This window comes from Pangasianodon hypophthalmus, chromosome 29 (genome assembly GCF_027358585.1).
Source record: "Pangasianodon hypophthalmus isolate fPanHyp1 chromosome 29, fPanHyp1.pri, whole genome shotgun sequence".
NCBI classification, from domain to species: Eukaryota; Metazoa; Chordata; class Actinopteri; order Siluriformes; family Pangasiidae; genus Pangasianodon; species Pangasianodon hypophthalmus.
Genome location: NC_069738.1, coordinates 13,303,582 through 13,325,332, shown reverse-complemented (window position 1 = coordinate 13,325,332; position 21,751 = coordinate 13,303,582). Strand labels below are relative to the sequence as shown.

Sequence of the window (21,751 nt, the reverse complement as noted above, 5' to 3'; positions counted from 1 at the left end):
TCGAACATGTCGGCCAAGGAAAACAACTGCAGTTGATGACAGAAACACTGAGAGCTGTGAAGAACAACCCAAAAATAACAGTCAGAGGCATCACCAACAACCTCCACAAGGTATCACAATGAAGGTATCACAATCCATCGTTTGAAGAAGACTTCGAGAGCAGAAATAAAGAGGCCATAGCACAAGATGGAAGTAGTGTCTTGCTGGGCTTGCATGGCTGCTTCTGGAACAGACTCACTAATCTTTATTGATGATGTAGCTCATGATGGTAGCAGCAGAATAAATTCAGAAGTGTACAGAAACATTCTGTCTTCCAATTTACAGAGAAATGCATCCAATCTAATTGGGAGGAACTTCATCATGCAGCAAGACAATGACACAAAACACACTGCCAACACAACAAAGATCTTCATCAGGGGAAATATTGGAAGGTTTTAGACTGGCCAGTTCAATCACCAGACCTTAAACCAGTTGAGCAGCATTTCACCTCCTGAAGAGGAGACTAAATGGATAAACCCCAAACAAAAACTGAAAGAAGCTATGCTACAAGCCTAGAAGAGCACATTACAAGAAGAATGCAGCAGTTTGGTGATGTCACTGGGTTGCCAGCTTGATGCAGTTATTGCAAGCAAAGAATACACAACCAAATAAAAAGTGTTATTTACTTTAATTTACTTTAAGACTATCTGTTCCTATGCTTTTGTGCACCTATAAATTATGTGGTCTACCACCAAAGATGCCATGTTCTAGGTTGGTTAACACATCTAGATGTAAAAATCAGGAAATGAAAGCTGAAATTCTGATCTATTGTTTCATATTCATACCACACCACGAGACTATATGTTGTAGGTGTGTTCAACTTACTGAAGTAGAACGTACACGGGTGCAGCTTGGGTGGATTCCCGTGGCATTGTGAGAATACAGCTCCTATACCACAAGCAGCTTCCTTCAAATTAAAACATGTGATCCTATTCGAGATGTAAACAAACGTTTGTAAAGAATATTTAGTAATGTTAGATGGACTTGTAAACATTCCTTTCCAAGCTCCAACAACATTTTCTAGTCTATCGAGTCTATCAATATTTTGATTGAGTATTTGATTATTTTTGAGTATTTGAGTATTTGATTCCTGCATAACCTGTCAAGGTATATTCAACTTCCTGTAAGGACGTGGGTGTGTGTGTGTGCGTGTTTTGGATGTGTGTATCCTTATGCCATTTTGAAGCTGAGAAAAGGGGAAAATCCATGAGAGCCATTGCAAGCATTGGGCATAGCCAATACGACAATACGGAGTGTCCTGAAAAAGAAAGAAACCACTGGTGTATTAACAACCAGACATTGAATATGTCGGCCAAGGAAAACAACTGCAGTTGATGACAGAAACACTGAGAGCTGTGAAGAACAACCCAAAAATAACAGTCAGAGGCATCACCAACAACCTCCACAAGGTATCACAATGAAGGTATCACAATCCATCGTTTGAAGAAGACTTCGAGAGCAGAAATAAAGAGGCCATAGCACAAGATGGAGGTAGTGTCATGGCTTGGGCTTGCATGGCTGCTTCTGGAACAGACTCACTAATCTTTATTGATGATGTAGCTCATGATGGTAGCAGCAGAATAAATTCAGAAGTGTACAGAAACATTCTGTCTTCCAATTTACAGAGAAATGCATCCAATCTAATTGGAAGGAACTTCATCATGCAGCAAGACAATGACACAAAACACACTGCCAACACAACAAAGATCTTCATCAGGGGAAATATTGGAAGGTTTTAGACTGGCCAGTTCAATCACCAGACCTTAAACCAGTTGAGCAGCATTTCACCTCCTGAAGAGGAGACTAAATGGATAAACCCCAAACAAAAACTGAAAGAAGCTATGCTACAAGCCGAGAAGAGCATCATACAAGAAGAATGCAGCAGTTTGGTGATGTCACTGGGTTGCCAGCTTGATGCAGTCATTGCAAGCAAAGAATACGCAACCAAATAAAAAGTGTTATTTACTTTAATTTACTTTAAGACTATCTGTTCCTATGCTTTTGTGCACCTATAAATTATGTGGTCTACCACCAAAGATGCCATGTTCTAGGTTGGTTAACACATCTAGATGTAAAACTCAGGAAATGAAAGCTGAAATTCTGATCTATTGTCTCATATTCATACCACACCACGAGACTATATGTTGTAGGTGTGTTCAACTTACTGAAGTAGAACGTACACGGGTGCAGCTTGGGTGGATTCCCATGGCATTGTGAGAATACAGCTCCTATACCACAAGCAGCTTCCTTCAAATTAAAACATGTGATCCTATTCGAGATGTAAACAAACGTTTGTAAAGAATATTTAGTAATGTTAGATGGACTTGTAAACATTCCTTTCCAAGCTCCAACAACATTTTCTAGTCTATCGAGTCTATCAATATTTTGATTGAGTATTTGATTATTTTTGAGTATTTGAGTATTTGATTCCTGCATAACCTGTCAAGGTATATTCAACTTCCTGTAAGGACGTGGGTGTGTGTGTGTGCGTGTTTTGGATGTGTGAATCCTTATGCCATTTTGAAGCTGAGAAAAGGGGAAAATCCATGAGAGCCATTGCAAGCATTGGGCATAGCCAATACGACAATACGGAGTGTCCTGAAAAAGAAAGAAACCACTGGTGTATTAACAACCAGACATCGAACATGTCGGCCAAGGAAAACAACTGCAGTTGATGACAGAAACACTGAGAGCTGTGAAGAACAACCCAAAAATAACAGTCAGAGGCATCACCAACAACCTCCACAAGGTATCACAATGAAGGTATCACAATCCATCGTTTGAAGAAGACTTCGAGAGCAGAAATAAAGAGGCCATAGCACAAGATGGAAGTAGTGTCTTGCTGGGCTTGCATGGCTGCTTCTGGAACAGACTCACTAATCTTTATTGATGATGTAGCTCATGATGGTAGCAGCAGAATAAATTCAGAAGTGTACAGAAACATTCTGTCTTCCAATTTACAGAGAAATGCATCCAATCTAATTGGGAGGAACTTCATCATGCAGCAAGACAATGACACAAAACACACTGCCAACACAACAAAGATCTTCATCAGGGGAAATATTGGAAGGTTTTAGACTGGCCAGTTCAATCACCAGACCTTAAACCAGTTGAGCAGCATTTCACCTCCTGAAGAGGAGACTAAATGGATAAACCCCAAACAAAAACTGAAAGAAGCTATGCTACAAGCCTAGAAGAGCACATTACAAGAAGAATGCAGCAGTTTGCAGATAAACAATGCTTGACTTCCTGACATTCAGATGGCACGGGGTGCATTAGTTGGTGTCGGCTTGGCAAACGCGGTTCAGACAAAACAATTAATGATGAAATTTACTTCATATGCACATTGTTTGTAAGAGACATCAGAGAGCCCATGTTACGAATGTTTCCAACAGGAAAGGATGCTGGCTTGTCTCGGCTGTCCTGGACTGAGTCGCACGCTCAGCTCAGGGGTGTTGCATCTGCCCAACACTTTTGCATCTCGCGCTCCCACGATCTCCACTTCAATCAGCAGAGGAAGCCACGTGGCATTAGTGCGCTACAACAGCACGGCCCAGCAGGTATTCCTTCTCTTCTAAAACCCTTTTGTGGATGTTTTTAGCTTATTTAAATCATTTCAAATTCATTAATCCTATAAATGTGTACACAGTACACAGCACACAGCACACAGCTATATAGACTTGAACGGAGAAGTTGTGTGTTTTAAAGCACCAGTGCATTGTACTCACATTTTGGTTTGGTATTCACTCAGGAAAACGTCAAGAAAACAAAGTTTGGACCTTTGGCTGACCAGGACAGAATTTTCACCAACCTTTACGGGCGACATGACTGGAGGTACTGCAGACTTTTGGCCTTTTTTGGGGAGAATTTCTTCTTCTGTATTCATAGTACACGTAAAAGATAATTTTCTTAGTTCTAAGTGTAAAAGTATGGATGTGATATAAAGATGTAAGTTTGATATTGTGATAAATTATGTCACGATATATTTTTGGGAGATATCATGGATAATGTGATGTCTTTCTTTATTTTTTTAAATAAATTAAATTACAAACTGACTTGATGCAACTTATTTGATATAAAAAATTATTTAAATTTATTTTAAATTGTACAATGTAAAATTTACATGTTTTTAATTTTGTTTTCCTTTTTGGTGTTTTTTTTTTTTATTTGTAAATAAAAAAATTATTTAATTTTTTTAAATATGAAAAAATTACATACATTTATTTTTGTAGATATTATATATATCTTCTGTCTGTCTGAGATGAGAAGAATGAAACCATCTTATAAAACATAAATTACTTTTAAATTTGTAGACATGAATATCATATAAATCATCGAAGCTGTCTGTAATGAGAGGAAAGACAATAACGCCTACATGAACAGTTTTTTTTTTTTTTTTTTTTTTTTTAATGCAACATTACTGCAACTGAGACTCGTGATATGATATTTTTGTCATGTTTATCACCTCTAATCTAAATATTACAGGGAGAAGTGTATGTATGGTGTAAGACTGGACACTGAGATTCCCTATTAATCTGAAAGATGAAAAGATTTGCTAAGGTTTTGCCTCCGTTTATAGGCTGAAAGGTGCATTAAGTCGTGGTGACTGGTACAAGACCAAAGAGATCTTGGAGAAGGGAGTGGACTGGATCCTCAACGAGATCAAAGTGTCGGGTCTGCGTGGGAGAGGAGGAGCTGGCTTCCCCACAGGGATGAAGTGGAGCTTCATGAACAAGCCCAGCGATGGCAGGTTGGCTGCACGTTATTTAACCGAAACACTGAATGATTCACGCTGTTTTTCATGAAGCCCTGTATGAGCTTTCCTAGTACCTCGACACTTCACAGCTGCCTAGATCAGAGCACGCTGATCTTTATTCTCTTATTCTCTTCTCTCCTCAGGCCTAAGTACCTGGTGGTGAATGCTGATGAGGGAGAACCCGGCACCTGCAAAGACCGAGAGATCATGCGCCATGACCCACACAAGCTGGTGGAGGGCTGCCTGGTTGCGGGTAGGGCCATGGGAGCGCGCGCTGCTTATATCTATATCCGTGGAGAGTTTTACAACGAGTCGTCCAATCTCCAGGTGAGATCCTTAACAGGCATGTGATGTGCAGTTGAATAGAAAAGAGTTCAAAATCCATTAAGATTTCTTGTTGTACTTTTTGGTCTTCTAACTTTGTGTCACTTGATCTGTTGAGTCATTTATGACCTGTAATATTTCCACATTTTTAAATTACAGTGAATAGGAGCTATTTGGGGTTTAGCCAAACTGCTTGAAAGCAAACTGCGTTTTCAATGACTGCCTTAGTAAAAGAAATCCATTTATTTAAGATCAAAATATTATTATTATTAAAGCAGGATGGGTATGCTTACACTGCACTGACATTGTCTGATAAATTACTGGTTCCTAAGTAGGTGATACCCTGGAGGGTTGGAGGGATTAATTGAGGAGACGAAAGGCAGGAGTGTGAAAGCATGGAGCTGATTTTATTGTCCTTTCCTCCATGCTTTCTGCACAGCACTATCCTCCAAATGAAAAACAGGAAAAGCACCCTCAGCTTAAACACACACACACACAGGCTCAGCACAGGACGCTTTCTTAGATAGCTCAGTGCCAGCGTCCTCGTTCTGGCTTTTCAGTAGACACACAGAGTATAAATCTGCCATGATCAGGTAGCAGTGCTCATTTATAAGCCTCCTCCCTTCATTCACAGCCTGCCCTTGACCACGCCCTCACTGCCACAGGGTTTATAAATAGTTTGTCGTGGTCACAATTCTGTACATTTCAATTTCTGATACATGCCCTATATTTAAAACAATCTCATTTTTCCTTGTTTTACAAATCTCTCTCATGTTGCATGTATCTGCTGCTCATGATACCTTATAAGATCAATCCAGCACAACTGTCAGTTTCGGAGAGTGTTCATGGCGTTTGGAGAACGTAGTTTGAAATATTAAAGAGACTGTTTAAAGAAATGTTTGTGTTCATCTCTTTCTCCCCAGGTTGCCATTAACGAGGCGTATGGAGCAGGGCTGATTGGAAAGAACGCCTGCGGCTCTGGCTACGACTTTGACGTGTTTGTGATGCGCGGCGCTGGGGCTTACATCTGCGGAGAGGAAACAGCTCTGATCGAGTCCATTGAGGGTAAACAAAGCCGCCTTTTCCTGCTGACGTGGGTAAGAATGAATTCTGATATGTTGTGAATTTAACTCACTCTCACTGATCATCACCTCCATTTGGCCGCTTTTATAACAGTAGCTTAGAAGTTAGTAACATTACTAAATGTGTGATTCTGCAGAGAGGGAGAGACATTCTGTCACACAACAAACCAAAACCGACAGACTAATTTATTTATTTAAAAAAAAAAACAACAACAAAAAAAACATTTACTTGAGTACAGTTGTACAGTTTGTGTCCCAAGTTCACTATCACGAGAAGTATTTACTTCTTGCTCTGAATACTGGAGACGTCATTTTGAATTTTTAAATTGATACGTTTCCTGTATTACGTATTTAGATCGTCCAATTTGTATGTAACAGCTTTTGTAGGATCTATTATAGCAGCATGTCTTTCCTGTGCTATATCCAGAACACATCCAGAGATTATGCTTACTCATGTACATCAGCACCAGACTGAGAGGTAAGGTTAAGCCCTGCTTCCGCACACAGGATTTTAGGACAGTAAGTGTAGCTAGCAGGTGGAGTAGAGCAGCACACAGGAGAGCAAGACAAATACAAAGCCAACAGGAACTGACTTTGCATATGCATGGAGGATGGAATAACATTAAAACCGATGGTGTAGATCAGTGTGGAATGTGTAGTGTGGAAACTTGATATTTGTTAACTGTCTTCTTGCAGGAGTGTTTGGTTGCCCAACAACTGTTGCGAATGTAGAAACGGTGTCTGTAGCCCCAACTATCTGCCGTCGCGGTGGCTCATGGTTTGCCAGTTTCGGCAGAGAGAGGAACTCCGGCACAAAGCTCTTCAACATCTCCGGTCATGTGAATAACCCCTGCACCGTGGAGGAGGAGATGTCTGTTCCGATGAAAGAGCTGATTGAGAGGCATGCAGGTATGCTACATCTTTTGCACTCTGATTAAGTATGACAGACTCCTAACAGACCCCTTGTACTGTAATGTGCACTGGGGTTAGCATCTGTGCAGAGTTCCACATGTTCTTCCCAGGTCTCTGTGGGTTCTCCAGTTTCCTCCAACCTCTAAAAAACATGCAGGTAGGTGGATTGGAGATGCTAAATTACCGCTGTGAGTGTGTGTGAGTGTGTGTGAGTGTGTGTGAGTGTGTGTGCGTTGGTTTTTGTGGCTTATGAGGACTTTTGACCTGATTACGTACCGACACTACGGGGACATTTGGAATTATGAGGACAGGGACAGTGTCCCCATAATTCCTCTAATATATCTATATATATCTAAGTAAGAGAAGCTAAAATTCAAAGTTTCGGTCGAAGTCCACTTACACCACATACCCCTGAAACTGACTTTACACAGTGTTAACTCGGAATTTAATATAGCGCCCCCTTTAGTCTGGTCTTGGTATTGCACCAACTTACACACTCACACAAAATTTGAGCCTTCTGATTGGCTACCGCTGACTCGCCTAATTCGCGCTCTGATTGGCTGCGGCCGATGTCATTCATGTCACGTGTCTCGGTTTGTGGGCGGAGTTTCTCTATGTGCAGCGCGTCATCATGCGGAACTCATAATACGTCAATCTTTAAAAAACAGGTATGAGAATTAACTTTATACACTTTATTAAATGTACTTTATATGATTATATTGCAAAATGCACGTTTACTTTAGTTTATACATATTCAGATTAAAAAATAAATGATTATGCTCATGAGAATGGGGTACATGTTTAGTCTAATGAGTATATCTTAAAAATCCTGCTAGTTACCATAATAATCACAGAATTCTCTACTTTAAAAACTTGGCAAATGTATTTTTAATGAATGAGTTTAAGTGTAGGTTATGGTTTATGTGAATTTGGTTTAATTAATATAAACGGGAAATATCGGTAAATTAGCATGGTAGCGTTGCTAATGATATTTAATGCTAATGTGCGACATCGCTGATCTTTAAATCATCTCTTCCGGAACACAGTGCGGGTGTATGGTTTGTAGCTCAAATGGTTTCGAGTGGCCTGCGTTAGCTGAACACAAGCAACAACCGGTAAACAACAAACAGCATGGAGACTGGAGAAGTGTTTATTTCGGTGTTATTTTATTAATCCCGGAGCGAACTCTATTAACTGTTAGTTAGCTGCAGTTGCTTAGTTTGGCTGCATCACTTCCTGTTAGCTCGCGCCGCTGTAGTGCGTGTCGGGGGCGCGCGTCGGGGGCGCGCGATTTAACACTAACATTTTATCATGCTGCAGCTGCGGGTTTTACTCTCTCTGACCCCTGACAGTCTCTACACGCCTCGTAAATAAGCTAGTTCGCACCTTTAAATAACTATATATATTTATTATATATATGTTTATTATATATTTTTATATATAGTATATAAATGAGAGTGGTGTGGTTTGTTTATCAGCTGTGTGTGCTGGTGCTGCGGTGACGTCACAGCAGAGTAACAGCACATCCCTCAGCATCACTGATGGAGCCCTCGGTAGGCTCACAGGAAATTTACATTGCTTTACATTTATATAACAATAACTTATATACAGGCCAAAGTGTTTTAAGGCTTCAAACTTAAGTATAAACTAAATGAACTAAAGTACTAAGGATGAGTTGTGCGTGGACACACAGCGTCCGGTGTACAGACTGTGTGAGATGAAGCTGAGGAGGAGGAGGAGAGACAATCCCAAACAGGAGGCTGAATATTTCACATCTGCTGCCAAAGACAAGGAGGGATTTGATGTGAAATATATAAATTCATTTATAGGTAAGTCTTAATATGTCATTCTTTGTTATTTTTTTTGTTTAAAAAATTATTATTCTTATTTAGGAGCATCAGGATGTTAGAGAACACTGCAGATGTGCTGCTCAGTTTGAATAAACACTGGACTAACAGGTGTTGTGCTTTCTCATACAGGACGTGGAGTATTCAGTTGTGTTCATTTTGATAAGGGAGATTTTCTTTTGGAGTACAGAGGACAACTCATAAACAAAGCTGAATGTGAACGACGACAGAAGTTATATCACGATGCCATGAAAGCGTTCATGTATGAATTCCGTTTCAATGGAAGACTCTTATGGTATGTATAACATTGCATTGTTCTTCATATAATGTTTTCTGTAAGATCATGCTAATGCATAAAGTTTTGAAAAGGTCTTCTGTGCAGCCACAAGATGTTATGTGTTGTCTTATATCATGCTTCAGTGTCGATGCTTCCAGAGAAGATGGTTCCCTTGGGAGACTTGTCAATGATGACCACATCAGCCCAAACAGCAAAATGAAAATAATCACTGTAGAGGGAAAGCCTCATCTGTGTTTATTTGCGACTAGGAGCATCGACCCTGGAGAAGAAATCACATACGATTATGGCAATTCTGAGTTGCCTTGGAGAAATAAGGTATTGAAGATTGAACTATTCAGTGTTATTGGGCCACGCTTAAACATGCCGGTGCAAACATAACTTACAAATCATTACATGCTACAATCATCTAATTATATTCCCAATATTTTACACTGTCCTAACAAATCTTCACAGATTGTAGCTGAAGAACACCAACTGCCACCAGAGGAAAACAGCACTATGGCATTGAGTGAGGCCAGGAGGGTGAAAGACAATCAGTCTCTGTCACAGCACCAGGTATCCTGTAGTCAGTGAAAGAATTGGAAGATGGCTAACATGGTCTGCTGAAACCAAGCAGTGCTCCAGTTTTAATACATGCCTTTCGTCTTGCTCTTTAACCTGTTCTGTAGGCTGTTTCTGAGGCAGACCCCTTTACCCCTGTGACCGAAGATACCCAGGCAGCCATCAACCAAACAGAACAGGTCATTTACAGAAATATATAATGAATTAAAACCTGTTGATTTTACATATACAATTCTATACCCAATTTACAAGCTTGAATAATAAGTATTGAAAATTTGGTTTTATTAATAATAAATGTTTTATGATGTCTGTTTTTAGAATATAGCTGGAGCCGTCACTGAGGTTACGTCAGAGCTGACGTCTGTGATGGACAAGTTGGAGACTGATGTTCTGGGAGGAGAGACAGAAAAGGTAAACTATAGAAATCATGTTTTGATTAATGATCCCCCTATCAGCTTGTGTGTGGCACAGCAGTGGTTTATCAGTACACTGGGTATTAAAGGGACCTTGTAGACATGTGATAGTAAATGCACATCAGCAGCTGTGTGTAAAGCATCTGACACAAACCTGGTCTCGAGGGACTTCACTTTGTGAAGCTATATCATGTACACCACATACATTATCTTAAATTGGCATTTAATAGATGTATAGTTACTGACTAGAGTTCATTCCTTTTACTATGTGCAGTGTGTTATATTCTCATCCCTCAGTAGTAGGGGACCATTATAGGAGCAGCACTGAGTATATATGTGGTCTACCGTGAGTACAGCAGTGACACACACGTTACAGTGTGTGGGGTGCAGTTATGAGTTAATCAGCTACAGCACTGTTTTTACGGGCATCATTGTCACTGATGGATGTTCATTATATGGGTATAAATAGTATACCATCTATACAGTGATCTTCCCTACTATACTGTATATACAGTGCACATATGAACACTTCCCAGAGCCCTGACCTAAACCCTATAGAGCATTTGAGAGATGCAGTGATGGAAGACAGCTGATGCGCTACTGTGGATGAACTGAAAATTTGTTGATTGAAACTCGTTGGAAACTTCCAGCACAACTGTTACAGAAAATCGCTGATTCCAAATTCTTCTTGGGAATACTGTGTGTGTGTGTAACAATTGTGAAATGAGAAAAATGTTTTGTGATGTCTGTTTTTAGAATATAGCTGGAGCCGTCACTGAGGTTACATCAGAGCTGACGTCTGTGATGGACAAGTTGGAGACTGATGTTCCAGGAGGAGAGACAGAAAAGGTAAATTGTAGAAATCATCATCTGATTAATTATCTCCCTAATTGTTCTGTGCAGTTTGCGGAGTTTGAGGGAGTTTTTAATCACAGTACACTGTCTGTTTAAAGTCACTGGGACTGGTGCACTGTAATAGTGAAGTGTGTCTGTGAGCTGCTCCTCGCACTGGAAACATTTCTTGAGCACAGAGATAGAAGTGTCTGCAGTTGTAGGCACTATATTAAGAATGTAGTTAGTGTGTGTATGTGATGTGTATGGCTGAGACCTGTTTTATGAGAACACTGTGTCTAATGAGAACCTTTAGGAACTATGCTATAAGGATCCTCTACCAGAGGAATATTAGTGTGTGTCAGTGTGTTTGACTAGTACATGGTATATGAGGACAGTATTGATTTATATGATGACTCTGTGTTCATCAGCTTGTGTGTGGCACAGCACTGGTTTATCAGTACACTGGGTATTAATGGGACCTTGTAGACATGTGATAGTAAATGCACATCAGCAGCTGTGTGTAAAGCGTCTGACAGAAACATGGTCTCGAGGGACTTCACTTTGTGAAGCTATATCATGAACACCATATACATTATTAGGTATTTATCTGCCTCTTCAGAGTCACTGGGAGTGGTGCACTGTAAATGTGTATTGATCTGACTTGGGTGCTGGTTTATCATCATAGAAATCTCTTGTTATTTTTGTTTTTAGAATACAGCTGGAACCATTACTGAGGTTACAACAGTGCTGACGACTATAAAGGACAAGATGGAGCCTGAGGTTCCAAGAAAGGAGACAGAAAAGGTAATTTTGAGATCATCTTCTGATTAATTATGTCCAAAAGGATAGCCATTGCCTGCTAATGTCACTAAACTGGTTAGAAAGACACTATAGCTGCCCTGCCTGTCTGATGTTTGGAATGAGAATGGAGTTTTTTTGATGTCTTCAATTTTTTTTGGATACACTTCCTGTATATCAAATAGTCATAAAGTCGAGTGCGAGAGTAAAGTGTGCCTGATACATGCATGCAGAGAGCTGTTGGAGGTCAGACATGTCAGAAAATGTAACTGGACATAGTATAGTGTGAGTGTCAAGGAACTGATGCATAGCACATTTGTTGTAGACTACTGTTGCCTATTTAATGGTGTAGTTTGCATGGAAAACACCATTAGTTAAAGCTAATGCATGTTTGAACCAAAATAGGTTTAAAAATTGTATTGCCCTTTTGGATCTTGAATGTGACACTAACTTTTGTACCCACCACCCACTCGGTGTAACATTTTAATTCATGAAAATGGTGTTTGGTGTTTGCCAGAAAATACTCCTAGCCTGGTTAATCTGTAACCTTAACATTTTGTTGTCTAATATTTCAGATTACCATTGTGAAGGAGCAATCTGGGCCTGAGGAAAAAGATACAATAGCACCAAGTGAGAAAACAGAAAAAGTAAGTTTGCTGGATAGACATTATTTCTGGCTTATGATATTTCTATGGAATACATCATCAATAATTTCCTTCATTATTTGTATAATTTATTTCATGTTGCATAATTTCAAATATCTACTGTATGTGTAATGACCAAAGCCATTCATACACTATGTCGAATATCACATTAGTGAGCAACATGTTCTGCTATCAAAACCTATATTTATCAGTTATTTTGATCATTTTTGATTCGTTTTAAAAACATACATTTTGCTTTTTTTGTCACCATTGCCTCATACTTAAACACATCCAGAATTAAAATGAAGACGTGTGAAAGAGAATGCTGATGCAGTATCTAGAATATCCAGATACAGTTTTAATATTTTGTCACCTCAGCTTTTGTTATATAAAGTCAAGAGTAAAACCTCTAACAGGCATGCTCTTTTTGTCTGTATTTGTATTTGAGTTGTGAAAATGCCCAAAGTGCACATCATCTAACATCAAATAAATGGATTTTGCTTTCCATGTTATTCCTCCACTAGAGTTACTTTTAGACAAATATTTTTGGTTGTGATGTCAAATGAGTTTTATTAATTCTATTCACAGAATTGTAAACATGAAATGGTCTTCACAACTGTTTCGAGCATGAACAAATGTGCAGCATGTGTTGGACCTGTAGCATCACTCATATGGATTGGTCTGAGATGCAAAGGTCAGTAATGTACTTTACAGTATTTAAGATGGCAGTTAATTTATAACTGGTATGGTTTGTCCAATTGGCCCATTGTTTCCAGACAGTGGTCCTGGTCTCATAAATTCATAAGGTTTGAAAATTATTAATAAAATTCTAAGCTTCATCTTTTTATATTGAGTTAAGGCAACAGTTGTGGTGTTTTTAGTTTTATGTGTATTGAAGTCTTACATTCTTACTTATTTACTTCTCTCTCTTTTGCAGTCTGCAATTGTTTTTGGCACAAGTCCTGCTTTGTAAAACTTATTAAGAATGAGTCACTATCATGGGTGAGTGCATTTATAATTCATTATATAAATTTTAGTCATTTGCAAGTGCAATTTCTAGTGATCGTTTGTTTTCTGGTACTAGAGAGTAAGTACTGGTGAGGATGAATCACTAGATGAAGAATATGTGCCACAGTCAGAGTCAGACAGTGAATCTGAGAGTTCAGTAGAGTTACAAGGAGAATGCCCCTTGAATATGGAGAAACGAAAGGCTATTTATTCCCAGATTGCCAAGTTGAATCCTGAAGGTGCAAGCAAGGGCAAAGTGTGTGTTAAGGCCAGAGAAGAAGTTGGTTTACTTTATGAGGAGCAGTTGACTGATGTAGATTATGACAGTGAAGCGAGCTATACACAAACCTCAGATAATCTTTCAAGCAAAGTTCAGGGTAAGCAAGTGTCTGAGACCTACAGAACGTCAAAAGTTGCAGTTTTAGGCAGTGCATCAGACAGTTTAATGCTGCCAACAACAGTCACTGGAACATCTGCAAGCCAGCAACTGTTGGAAGTAAGAGAGGGAGCTGGTGGAAGTGATTTACATGGAGATGTTGAGGAATCATTAATGGCAGAGGGCAAAGCTAAAGTGGATGAAGCTGAGGAGTGTCTTCAGTCATCTGTAATTTCTTGTACTGAAAATAAGAAAAACTACTGATGGATTAGAAATTACAAAAGTCATTGCGTACTACAGAGGCAACGTCATCTTCTTTCATTGCACTTAAAAGCTTCCAAACCCCAGGAGATATCTGGTGTGGGAATGTAGACTCTGCCATGGCTGCCAAACCCAAAACCCTGACCCTACCGTGGTGTTCATTTAGTTCTCCTGGCTAAACTGATGGAAGTGAATCTGAGAATGGCACTGAAAGTGAGAATATGAATGTGTCTATGAGTGCACCAGTGCAGATTGGTAGGTTTTTCTAACATATTGATGTGTTACATGCCCAATTGTTTTGGTCATGATCAGTCCACACTGTTTGTGTGCTGAATAATGTGGTAATCTCTTCTTACAGGGATGCAGAAGGATCACCCACCAAAAGAAGCCAAAGCTGGATGTTCTGGTTGTATTTTCCAAGTTATATATGTGGTTTTGACTTTTATTTTAGTCATATAACTCATAATTATCATTTTTGTTTTACCTATTTTTAATTTGAAACAAAAGTATATGTCATCATATCTCCCAGTCTTTATGGTTGTATGATGTGCATATTTATATACTTGTTTGTTTAGTCTCAAACACAGATGCTTTGCCCATGTCCCATAGAGCACCTGCTGTTTTATGTGCAATAAGCTGGCTATAAGGTTCACAATTTTAAACATCACAATCTAATTGATTCTTTTGATACGTGTTGTATACACCAATCAGACATAACAACCAGTGAAAGGTGAAGTGAATAACATTGATTATTTCTCTACGATGGCATTTGTTGAGGGTTGGGATATATTGGTATAACAGTCAGTTCTCTGTGTTGATGTGTTAGAAGCAGGAAAAATGGGCAAGGGATGCTACATAAAGGTTCCTCTGAAAGTAACGGAACAGCAAGCTCAATTAGTCTGTTTTTGCTATACACTGAAGACGTTTGGGTTTGAGGTCAAAAGATGAATATGAGATGATGGTTTAGAATTTCAGCTTTCATTTCCTGATTTTTATATCTGTGTTACACAGATTAAAACATGGCACCTTTTGGTATAGGCACAAATTCTCTTAAAGTAAATTAAACAGCACTTAATATTTGGTTCATATCCCTTACTTGCAATAACTGTATCAAGCCAGCATACATACATCCCATATACATCGCTCAAAACAAGAGTAGCTGTTCATAGCTACTAATTCTTTAAACTATCAATTTAACAGGATACACCTGGGCAACAAGAAACACCAGTCACATGTTCCAACATACTTCATCACTTGAAAATAAAATGTTTAAAAAATCTATATGTAAATATCAGGAAAAAAAGCTAAAATTCTGAGCTATCATTTTATATTCGTCATTTGATCTTAAACCCAGATGTCTAGGTATAGGAAAAACAATATAATTGAACTTGCTTTTCAGAGGGGACTGTATTTAACAGAGTTAAAAATTATGTTAACAGTTAACAGTTATGTTTTTTAAGTGCTCAGTTGTAGTATCCCTAACCTGAGTTGCTTAATGTTCTGTAATTGTTGTATAGAAGGACTTGTTCTGTTAAGTCACAGGTGACCCGGTAAATCACCATGTGGTCATGTTTGTGTTTGTGTTAAGTCGAGTACCAATAAAACATGCCTGTCCTTCTAATACAGTGTAAAGTCTTTTTTTGTGTATTGTTAAACTGATGTCCCGATAAAGCGGTGTGACCTTATAAGTACCAATTCTGTCGGAGGCGGGAGCTTCTCAGACGGTCCTTATATGCAACCATAATGTCAGGTCTTGTGTTTAAGAGTTTAATTTTGCGTAGAAGAAATCTGAAGTGAAATTTGTCTTGCTAAAAAAAAACCAAATTTTTTGATGTTTACGGCATTGCTGTAGCACAAAGGGAAAGGTGGGTCCCCTTAAACCACGTTTCAACTGGTTTGGCCGGCAAAGTCCTCGTAAGACTTAAAAACCAGTATGTGTGAGTGTGTGTGAGTGTGTGTGAGTGTGTCCATGGTGCCCTGCGATGTTGTGGCATCCCTTCCAGGGTGTATTCCCAGGTCATGCCTGGTATTCCTGGGATCAGCGGATCCACAGCAACCCTGACCAGTAAACGTGGTTACTGAGGATGAGTGATGTAATATAAATATTTCTTGAATCCTCCATTGGTATATGCTTACTAAATGACAGATCTTTAGCATCTCAATGTTTTTAAACACTTGAAATCATGTTCTCAGGGGCTTTACAGTAATTAAAGCCTTGCTGGGGACGAGACCACTCCTGATCTCCAAACCTGATCTGTTATATCGTGTGATTGCTCTCAGTGACTCCATTTTTCAGACGCTTGATCTAGATAGCATGAGTAACCCAACGTTAGTGATCTCAATAAAACATTTCTGTCCTCGGCTTTGGCATTGCTGAAAAGGTGCAGTTGAGTTGTAACCTTAACCTCTGCTGCAGGTGGTGTCCGTGGAGGCTGGGATAACCTCTTGTGCGTGATTCCCGGTGGGTCGTCAACACCACTCATTCCTAAACATGTGTGTGAGGATGTTCCCATGGACTTTGACGGCCTCATACAGGCTCAAACCGGCCTGGGTACTGCAGCACTCATCGTCATGGACAAATCGGTGGGTGGTTGGTCTGTAACTTCATGCTGCAGTATTCAGCAGATTGTAGATGTAGCTTTAAGTCTGTATGAACTTAAAATTGGATTTGTATGGTTTATTATCCTGACCACTGATTCTAATGAACAATGAGGGAGGTCAAGAACAAAAGCAGCAACACTTGAAATGTAAGCACTCATTGCAAACGCATCGTACACATAAGCACCTAAACGTTATTCGGTACACACAGGGTATGTGCAAACGTTTAAAAAAAAAAAAAAAAGTGCTGTGTAATAAGGTTTTATTCTGAGGATGAAGGCATTGAGTCATGTCTTTATTAAATGTTTGCAGTAGAATTCTTCTGAGGTAACTACTTCAGGGTGGTTTTTGAAAGCAGCACACTGGCAATCAAGGATGGATTACTGAACGGGCTTACCGGGCACGAGGATCCAAGGAGTCAAAAGCCAGAGCTTGCTTTGTAGGATAAAGAAGAGCTAACAGAATCTATTTAATATATGCACTAATAGATGATAACTGTTATTATACTGATTACAGTTTTTTTTTAATGAATGAATTCCTTCTTTTTTATTGACTACCAGGTGCTGTGATGAAAAACTGAATTAATTAGTCAGCATCATGGATTTTCCCCCGAATATACATATCTGAAAGCTACTAGCCAGATAGCTACAATGTACAAATGGAAGTTTACTACTGTACAGTAAGAGGAAAATAAATTTAGATCAGGATTTATAAAATACCAATGCATAATTTTCCCCTATTACTGACATGATATTTTAATCATTTTCAGTAGAATAGTTATAAAGGTAATTTATGGCAACGTTTTAATATGGGTAATTTATAACGTTTTAATATGGTGAGGTTGTTTGATGGTAGATTGCGCCTTAAAATGATCACGCAGTCGTGATTTTATTTTGTATATGTCCTTGTGACAGTGAGAATTCTAATTAGTGTGAAATGTAGAGTTTGGGGCCGGAGTTTCAAGGGGGCCTTTTGTACATTCTTGCCCAGGGGCCCATTGTCTCATAATCCATCCCTGCCTGCAACATGGCCCTTTTACCGAGTGCATGTACCATAGAGAAGAGCTAATAAATTGTGTAAATAGTCAACAGATGGTCTACAGTCAGTAACTATTCCTACAGTGCTAATAAAGTGTCCCTGAAGTTTCTATCTACAAAAATTGTCTCTTAACAGTGTTGGAACAGAGCAATGTGCAAGCTTGTGCCTTGTAGGATGCTGAAACAAAGTCATGTGATCAGAAAGAGTACAGAAATTTAACCTTGTTTCATTACAGACGGATGTAATCAGAGCTATTGCACGGCTGATCGAATTCTATAAGCATGAAAGCTGTGGCCAGTGCACCCCCTGCAGGGAAGGTAAGGAACTGCACATCAGTGGGGTTGGTTTCTTGGTCAGTGTGATTCTATGTAATGAATAAAACACGACTGGGCATGCTGTTATAGGAAAGTAATCAACGCCAGGGCAGTGTGGTATGGCCTAATACGAAGCGACGTTTCTGTTAGCACCCCAAAGTGGATTATGTTGCTATAACAGCACATCCCCTAGGTGTTTTATTCCTCTTACACCACAGTGATTTGCCAAAAATTACAATCTGTAATGTATTAATAACTGACCTGTCATGATTTTTAACCATTTGTAGTTACAATTAATGTTGTGGAACATCCATAAGACAAGTTAGTTCCTGTGTTAAACAGTTGTCTCTCACCAGCCTCTCTTTTTTTTCTTTCTCTTGAAATTAAATAAGACAAAAATGCAGGTTGTCATGTTACCAGGAATCTCATCAAACTGGTCATTTATGTTATTGTCGGAACTACTGTATGAGTCGTGCTGTTATAGAAAATTAATCCACACCTTCTGATTTGAGAATTCAACAGCACCATGACAGAAGTCAATATGATCAACAAGATCTGGGCATTTCATAGAATGTAATACTTTGAATATTGTCGAGGAGGGAACAGTAGAGGGAATGCTTTTTTCAGTCTTTCAGAGCTTATTTAAATATTAATATATTGTAATTATACTTTTTTTTTTCCAGGAGTGGATTGGATGAATAAGATGATGTGGCGCTTCGTTAAGGGAGACGCACGGGCAGCAGAGATTGATATGATCTGGGAGCTCAGCAAACAGATTGAGGGTCACACCATTTGTGCTCTGGGTGATGGAGCTGCATGGCCTGTTCAGGTACATAACACTTTCACACCTAAACATAAACAATACTACTTATATTGATTGTGCTTTAAAATATTTTATTAAATGATTTTTGTTCAGGGTTTGATCCGTCACTTCCGTCCCATCATGGAGAGCAGGATCTCAGAGTTCCAGCAGAAACAGCAAGCTCGGGCTTAGTTTCAGCATCTCCTCTTTCCCCTTTTATCCTAATATACATTATTATTTAAGAATAAAAGTGCTGTCTGACACTTATATCTGGACTGTCATCACCATCCAACTTGTAATGCATTTGCTTCCAGTCTAAAAATAACTAATAAAGTTCTGTGAATTATTAGATTGAGCTGTTGTACATGGAAATGTGTCATAACTGTTTATTATAATGCTCTTATTTACTGCGGCGCTTTATCTATACGTATCTATCTATCTATCTATCTATCTATCTATATATAAATATATAGTGTGTGTGTGTATCTAGTGTGCACAGATCAGTGGTAGTCACATTTAAAGTTATAATAATGCACTCCATCCTTCCTCCGTCACAACACACAGGTGCTGTAGATTATTATGAAGAATTCACATTCTGCATAATTCAAAACTAGATTCTTTGCTAAATAGGAATGAGAGTAGAATGAAGCCATTTTCCAGTCAGTCTCTATGCAGTGAAAACAGTGTTGACTTAAATACCTGATATAAATTAACACTTTCCTACCAACACTCCTTATCCTTCCTTAAGTCCATGACAATTTCCAGGCGCACTCATATTCCTCTGCTTTTTTTAATCTTTAAGTGTATTGTTTAATCTAACATTTAAGAAAAAGTTTTTAATGGAAACCCTGTACATTTTCACATTGATTTCATAGAACATTTTTAATTTAAAACTTTGGGAACGTTTGTTAAAAATATAAAACATCTCATTTTGTTAACAGTAGAACCCAAACCCATGGAGTTAGTTAAATAAATAAATAAATAAATAAATAAATAAATAAATAAATAAATAAAAGGAATGCATGTTCATATACACTATATGTCCAAAAGTATATGGACACCTGACCATCATGCCCATATGTAGTGCAACAATGGTGGAAGCACACAATTGTATAGAATGTCTCTGTTTGCTGTAGCATTACAATTTCCCTTCACTGGAACTAAGAGGCTCAAACCTGTTCCAGCATGACAATGCTCCTGTGCACAAAGCGAGCTCCATGAAGACATGGTGTGTGAAGGTTGGAGTGGAAGAACTCGAGTGTCCTGCACAGAGCCCTGACCTCAACCCCACTGAACTGGATGAACTGGAACCAGTGGTGTGCGGTCGTGTTTTAAAATGAGGAGGCAGTATATATATATATATAAATATTACATAAAAAAGAGAGAACAAATATAATTCTATTTTGTATTTAATTATTATTTTTTCTATTTTATTTAATATTTTTAATACGAATTATACATTTCATAGTATTTTTAAGCATTTTTACATTTATTCCAAAAATAATAACTAAAGTAACAATTATTGCAGTAACAATTTGAACAATATTTTGGAAACACTTTACAATAAGGATTCATTAGTTAACATTAGTTAACTACTTTAGTTAGCATGAACTAAGAATGAACAATACTTCTACAGCATGTATTAATCTGATTTAATATTATTTTCAACATTTACTAATGCATTATTAAAATCAAATGTGTTTGTTAACATTAGTTAATGCACTGTGAACTAACATGAACTAACAATGAACAACTAACATTAACAAAGATGAATAAATACTGTAATAAATGTTCATTGTTTGTTCATGTTAGTTAACACATTAACTAATGTTAACAAATGACACATTGTAAAGTGTTACTAACATTTTTTTATTTGTGAACTGATGTTCAGCTGTGCTTTTTAATAGTCAACTTATTTTCGGGTCATCATCATAAAAGCTCTGTAAACACAAACACAGACACAAAGATATATGTTTCATTTCATCAAGCTGAATGCTCACTAGTCATCACGTTTTCAGGCCGATCACATCCAATTATAGCGCTAAACTAATAACCACTAAACCCATGGTGCGTTATGGGGTCTCTGTTATAAGTCCATGGGCTGAGGGGAGGCAAGCCTCCACTGTTACTTTACCTGCAGGTGTCGCTGTTACTTCATGAAAACGAGTGACTTTTATACTTTTTTAGTAATATTTGCGTCGTTTTATTTTTGCAATATCGATTATTTTCTCATCTAATTTTTTGAGGAGACACTGCCTCCCTTGCCTCCTCGGAGGAAACGCCCCTGACTGGAACACCGACTGAACCCCAGACCTCCTCGACATCCCAACATCAGCGCCTGATCTCACTAACGCTCTTGTAGCTGAATGAACACAAATCCCCACAGCCACGCTCCAACATCTAGTGGAAAGCCTTCCCAGAAGAGTGGAGCTTATTATAACAGAAAAGGACGAACAACTCAATATTAATGCCCGTGGTTTTGGAATGGGATGTTCAATACTCAGGTATTCATATACTTTTGGTCATATAGTGTTCCTAGGAATACATAAATTTGGAACAATCAATAAATAATTCATGATGAAAAATTAATGTGGAAATCATGTGTTTTAACTGAAGCATAAAAAACAATACACTATAAAATTACATAATAAATGGAATAAAGATTTTATTAATAATGCAAACATAAATACGAGGAAATGTCTGTTGTACTAATAGAATTACTATTAATGAAGATCAATACAAAATAAATTCATGACAAGAAAAGATAAAATTCATAAAATCCAGTGTAGCTGCTCCGACGTATGCATGACATTCTGGGAAGAGGTCCAGCATATGTAAGGGTAAAA

The 21,751-nt window shown here is 38.4% G+C and overlaps 2 protein-coding genes across 6 annotated transcripts; both read left to right on the top strand.

Annotated features, from left to right (window-relative positions):
* Nucleotides 1-3,406: 3,406 nt before the first annotated feature.
* On the top strand, nt 3,407-19,260 carry LOC128317711 (NADH dehydrogenase [ubiquinone] flavoprotein 1, mitochondrial-like). Its single transcript, XM_053231478.1, is given in 11 exon segments — nt 3,407-3,599; nt 3,791-3,873; nt 4,619-4,789; nt 4,939-5,122; nt 6,043-6,187; nt 6,190-6,216; nt 6,898-7,110; nt 16,570-16,736; nt 18,025-18,106; nt 18,787-18,932; nt 19,020-19,260. Coding segments are annotated over 11 exon segments (1,455 nt in total). The 5' UTR covers nt 3,407-3,440; the 3' UTR covers nt 19,098-19,260.
* On the top strand, nt 7,138-16,545 carry LOC117597360 (inactive histone-lysine N-methyltransferase 2E-like). 5 transcript variants are annotated; one of them, XR_008301269.1, is made up of 14 exons: nt 7,138-7,781; nt 8,807-8,942; nt 9,093-9,255; nt 9,381-9,573; nt 9,712-9,813; nt 9,927-9,998; nt 10,138-10,230; nt 10,989-11,081; nt 11,778-11,870; nt 12,440-12,511; nt 13,097-13,202; nt 13,446-13,510; nt 14,227-14,408; nt 14,512-16,543. XR_008301269.1 is itself a non-coding variant. In XM_053231480.1 (13 exons), exons 1-13 carry the CDS (start codon nt 7,683-7,685, stop codon nt 14,317-14,319), a joined length of 1,380 nt encoding a protein of 459 aa, XP_053087455.1. In that variant the 5' UTR covers nt 7,138-7,682; the 3' UTR covers nt 14,320-16,543. The 5 variants fall into 5 exon arrangements, 4 of the variants coding, with proteins under 4 accessions (XP_053087455.1, XP_053087454.1, XP_053087456.1 ...); XM_053231480.1 differs by having other exon boundaries at nt 14,227-16,543; XM_053231481.1 differs by lacking the exon at nt 14,227-14,408 and having other exon boundaries at nt 7,139-7,781; nt 14,512-16,541.
* Nucleotides 19,261-21,751: the final 2,491 nt, after the last annotated feature.

Bases quoted from the DNA above. Each gene is read 5' to 3' on its own strand.
- LOC117597360 (XM_053231479.1), top strand. From the start codon at position 7,683: ATGTCATTCATGTCACGTGTCTCGGTTTGTGGGCGGAGTTTCTCTATG. The intron at 9,574-9,711 runs GTATTGAAGATT...AAATCTTCACAG, and splicing joins AGTTGCCTTGGAGAAATAAG to ATTGTAGCTGAAGAACACCA. The intron at 9,999-10,137 runs GTCATTTACAGA...GTCTGTTTTTAG, and splicing joins CCATCAACCAAACAGAACAG to AATATAGCTGGAGCCGTCAC.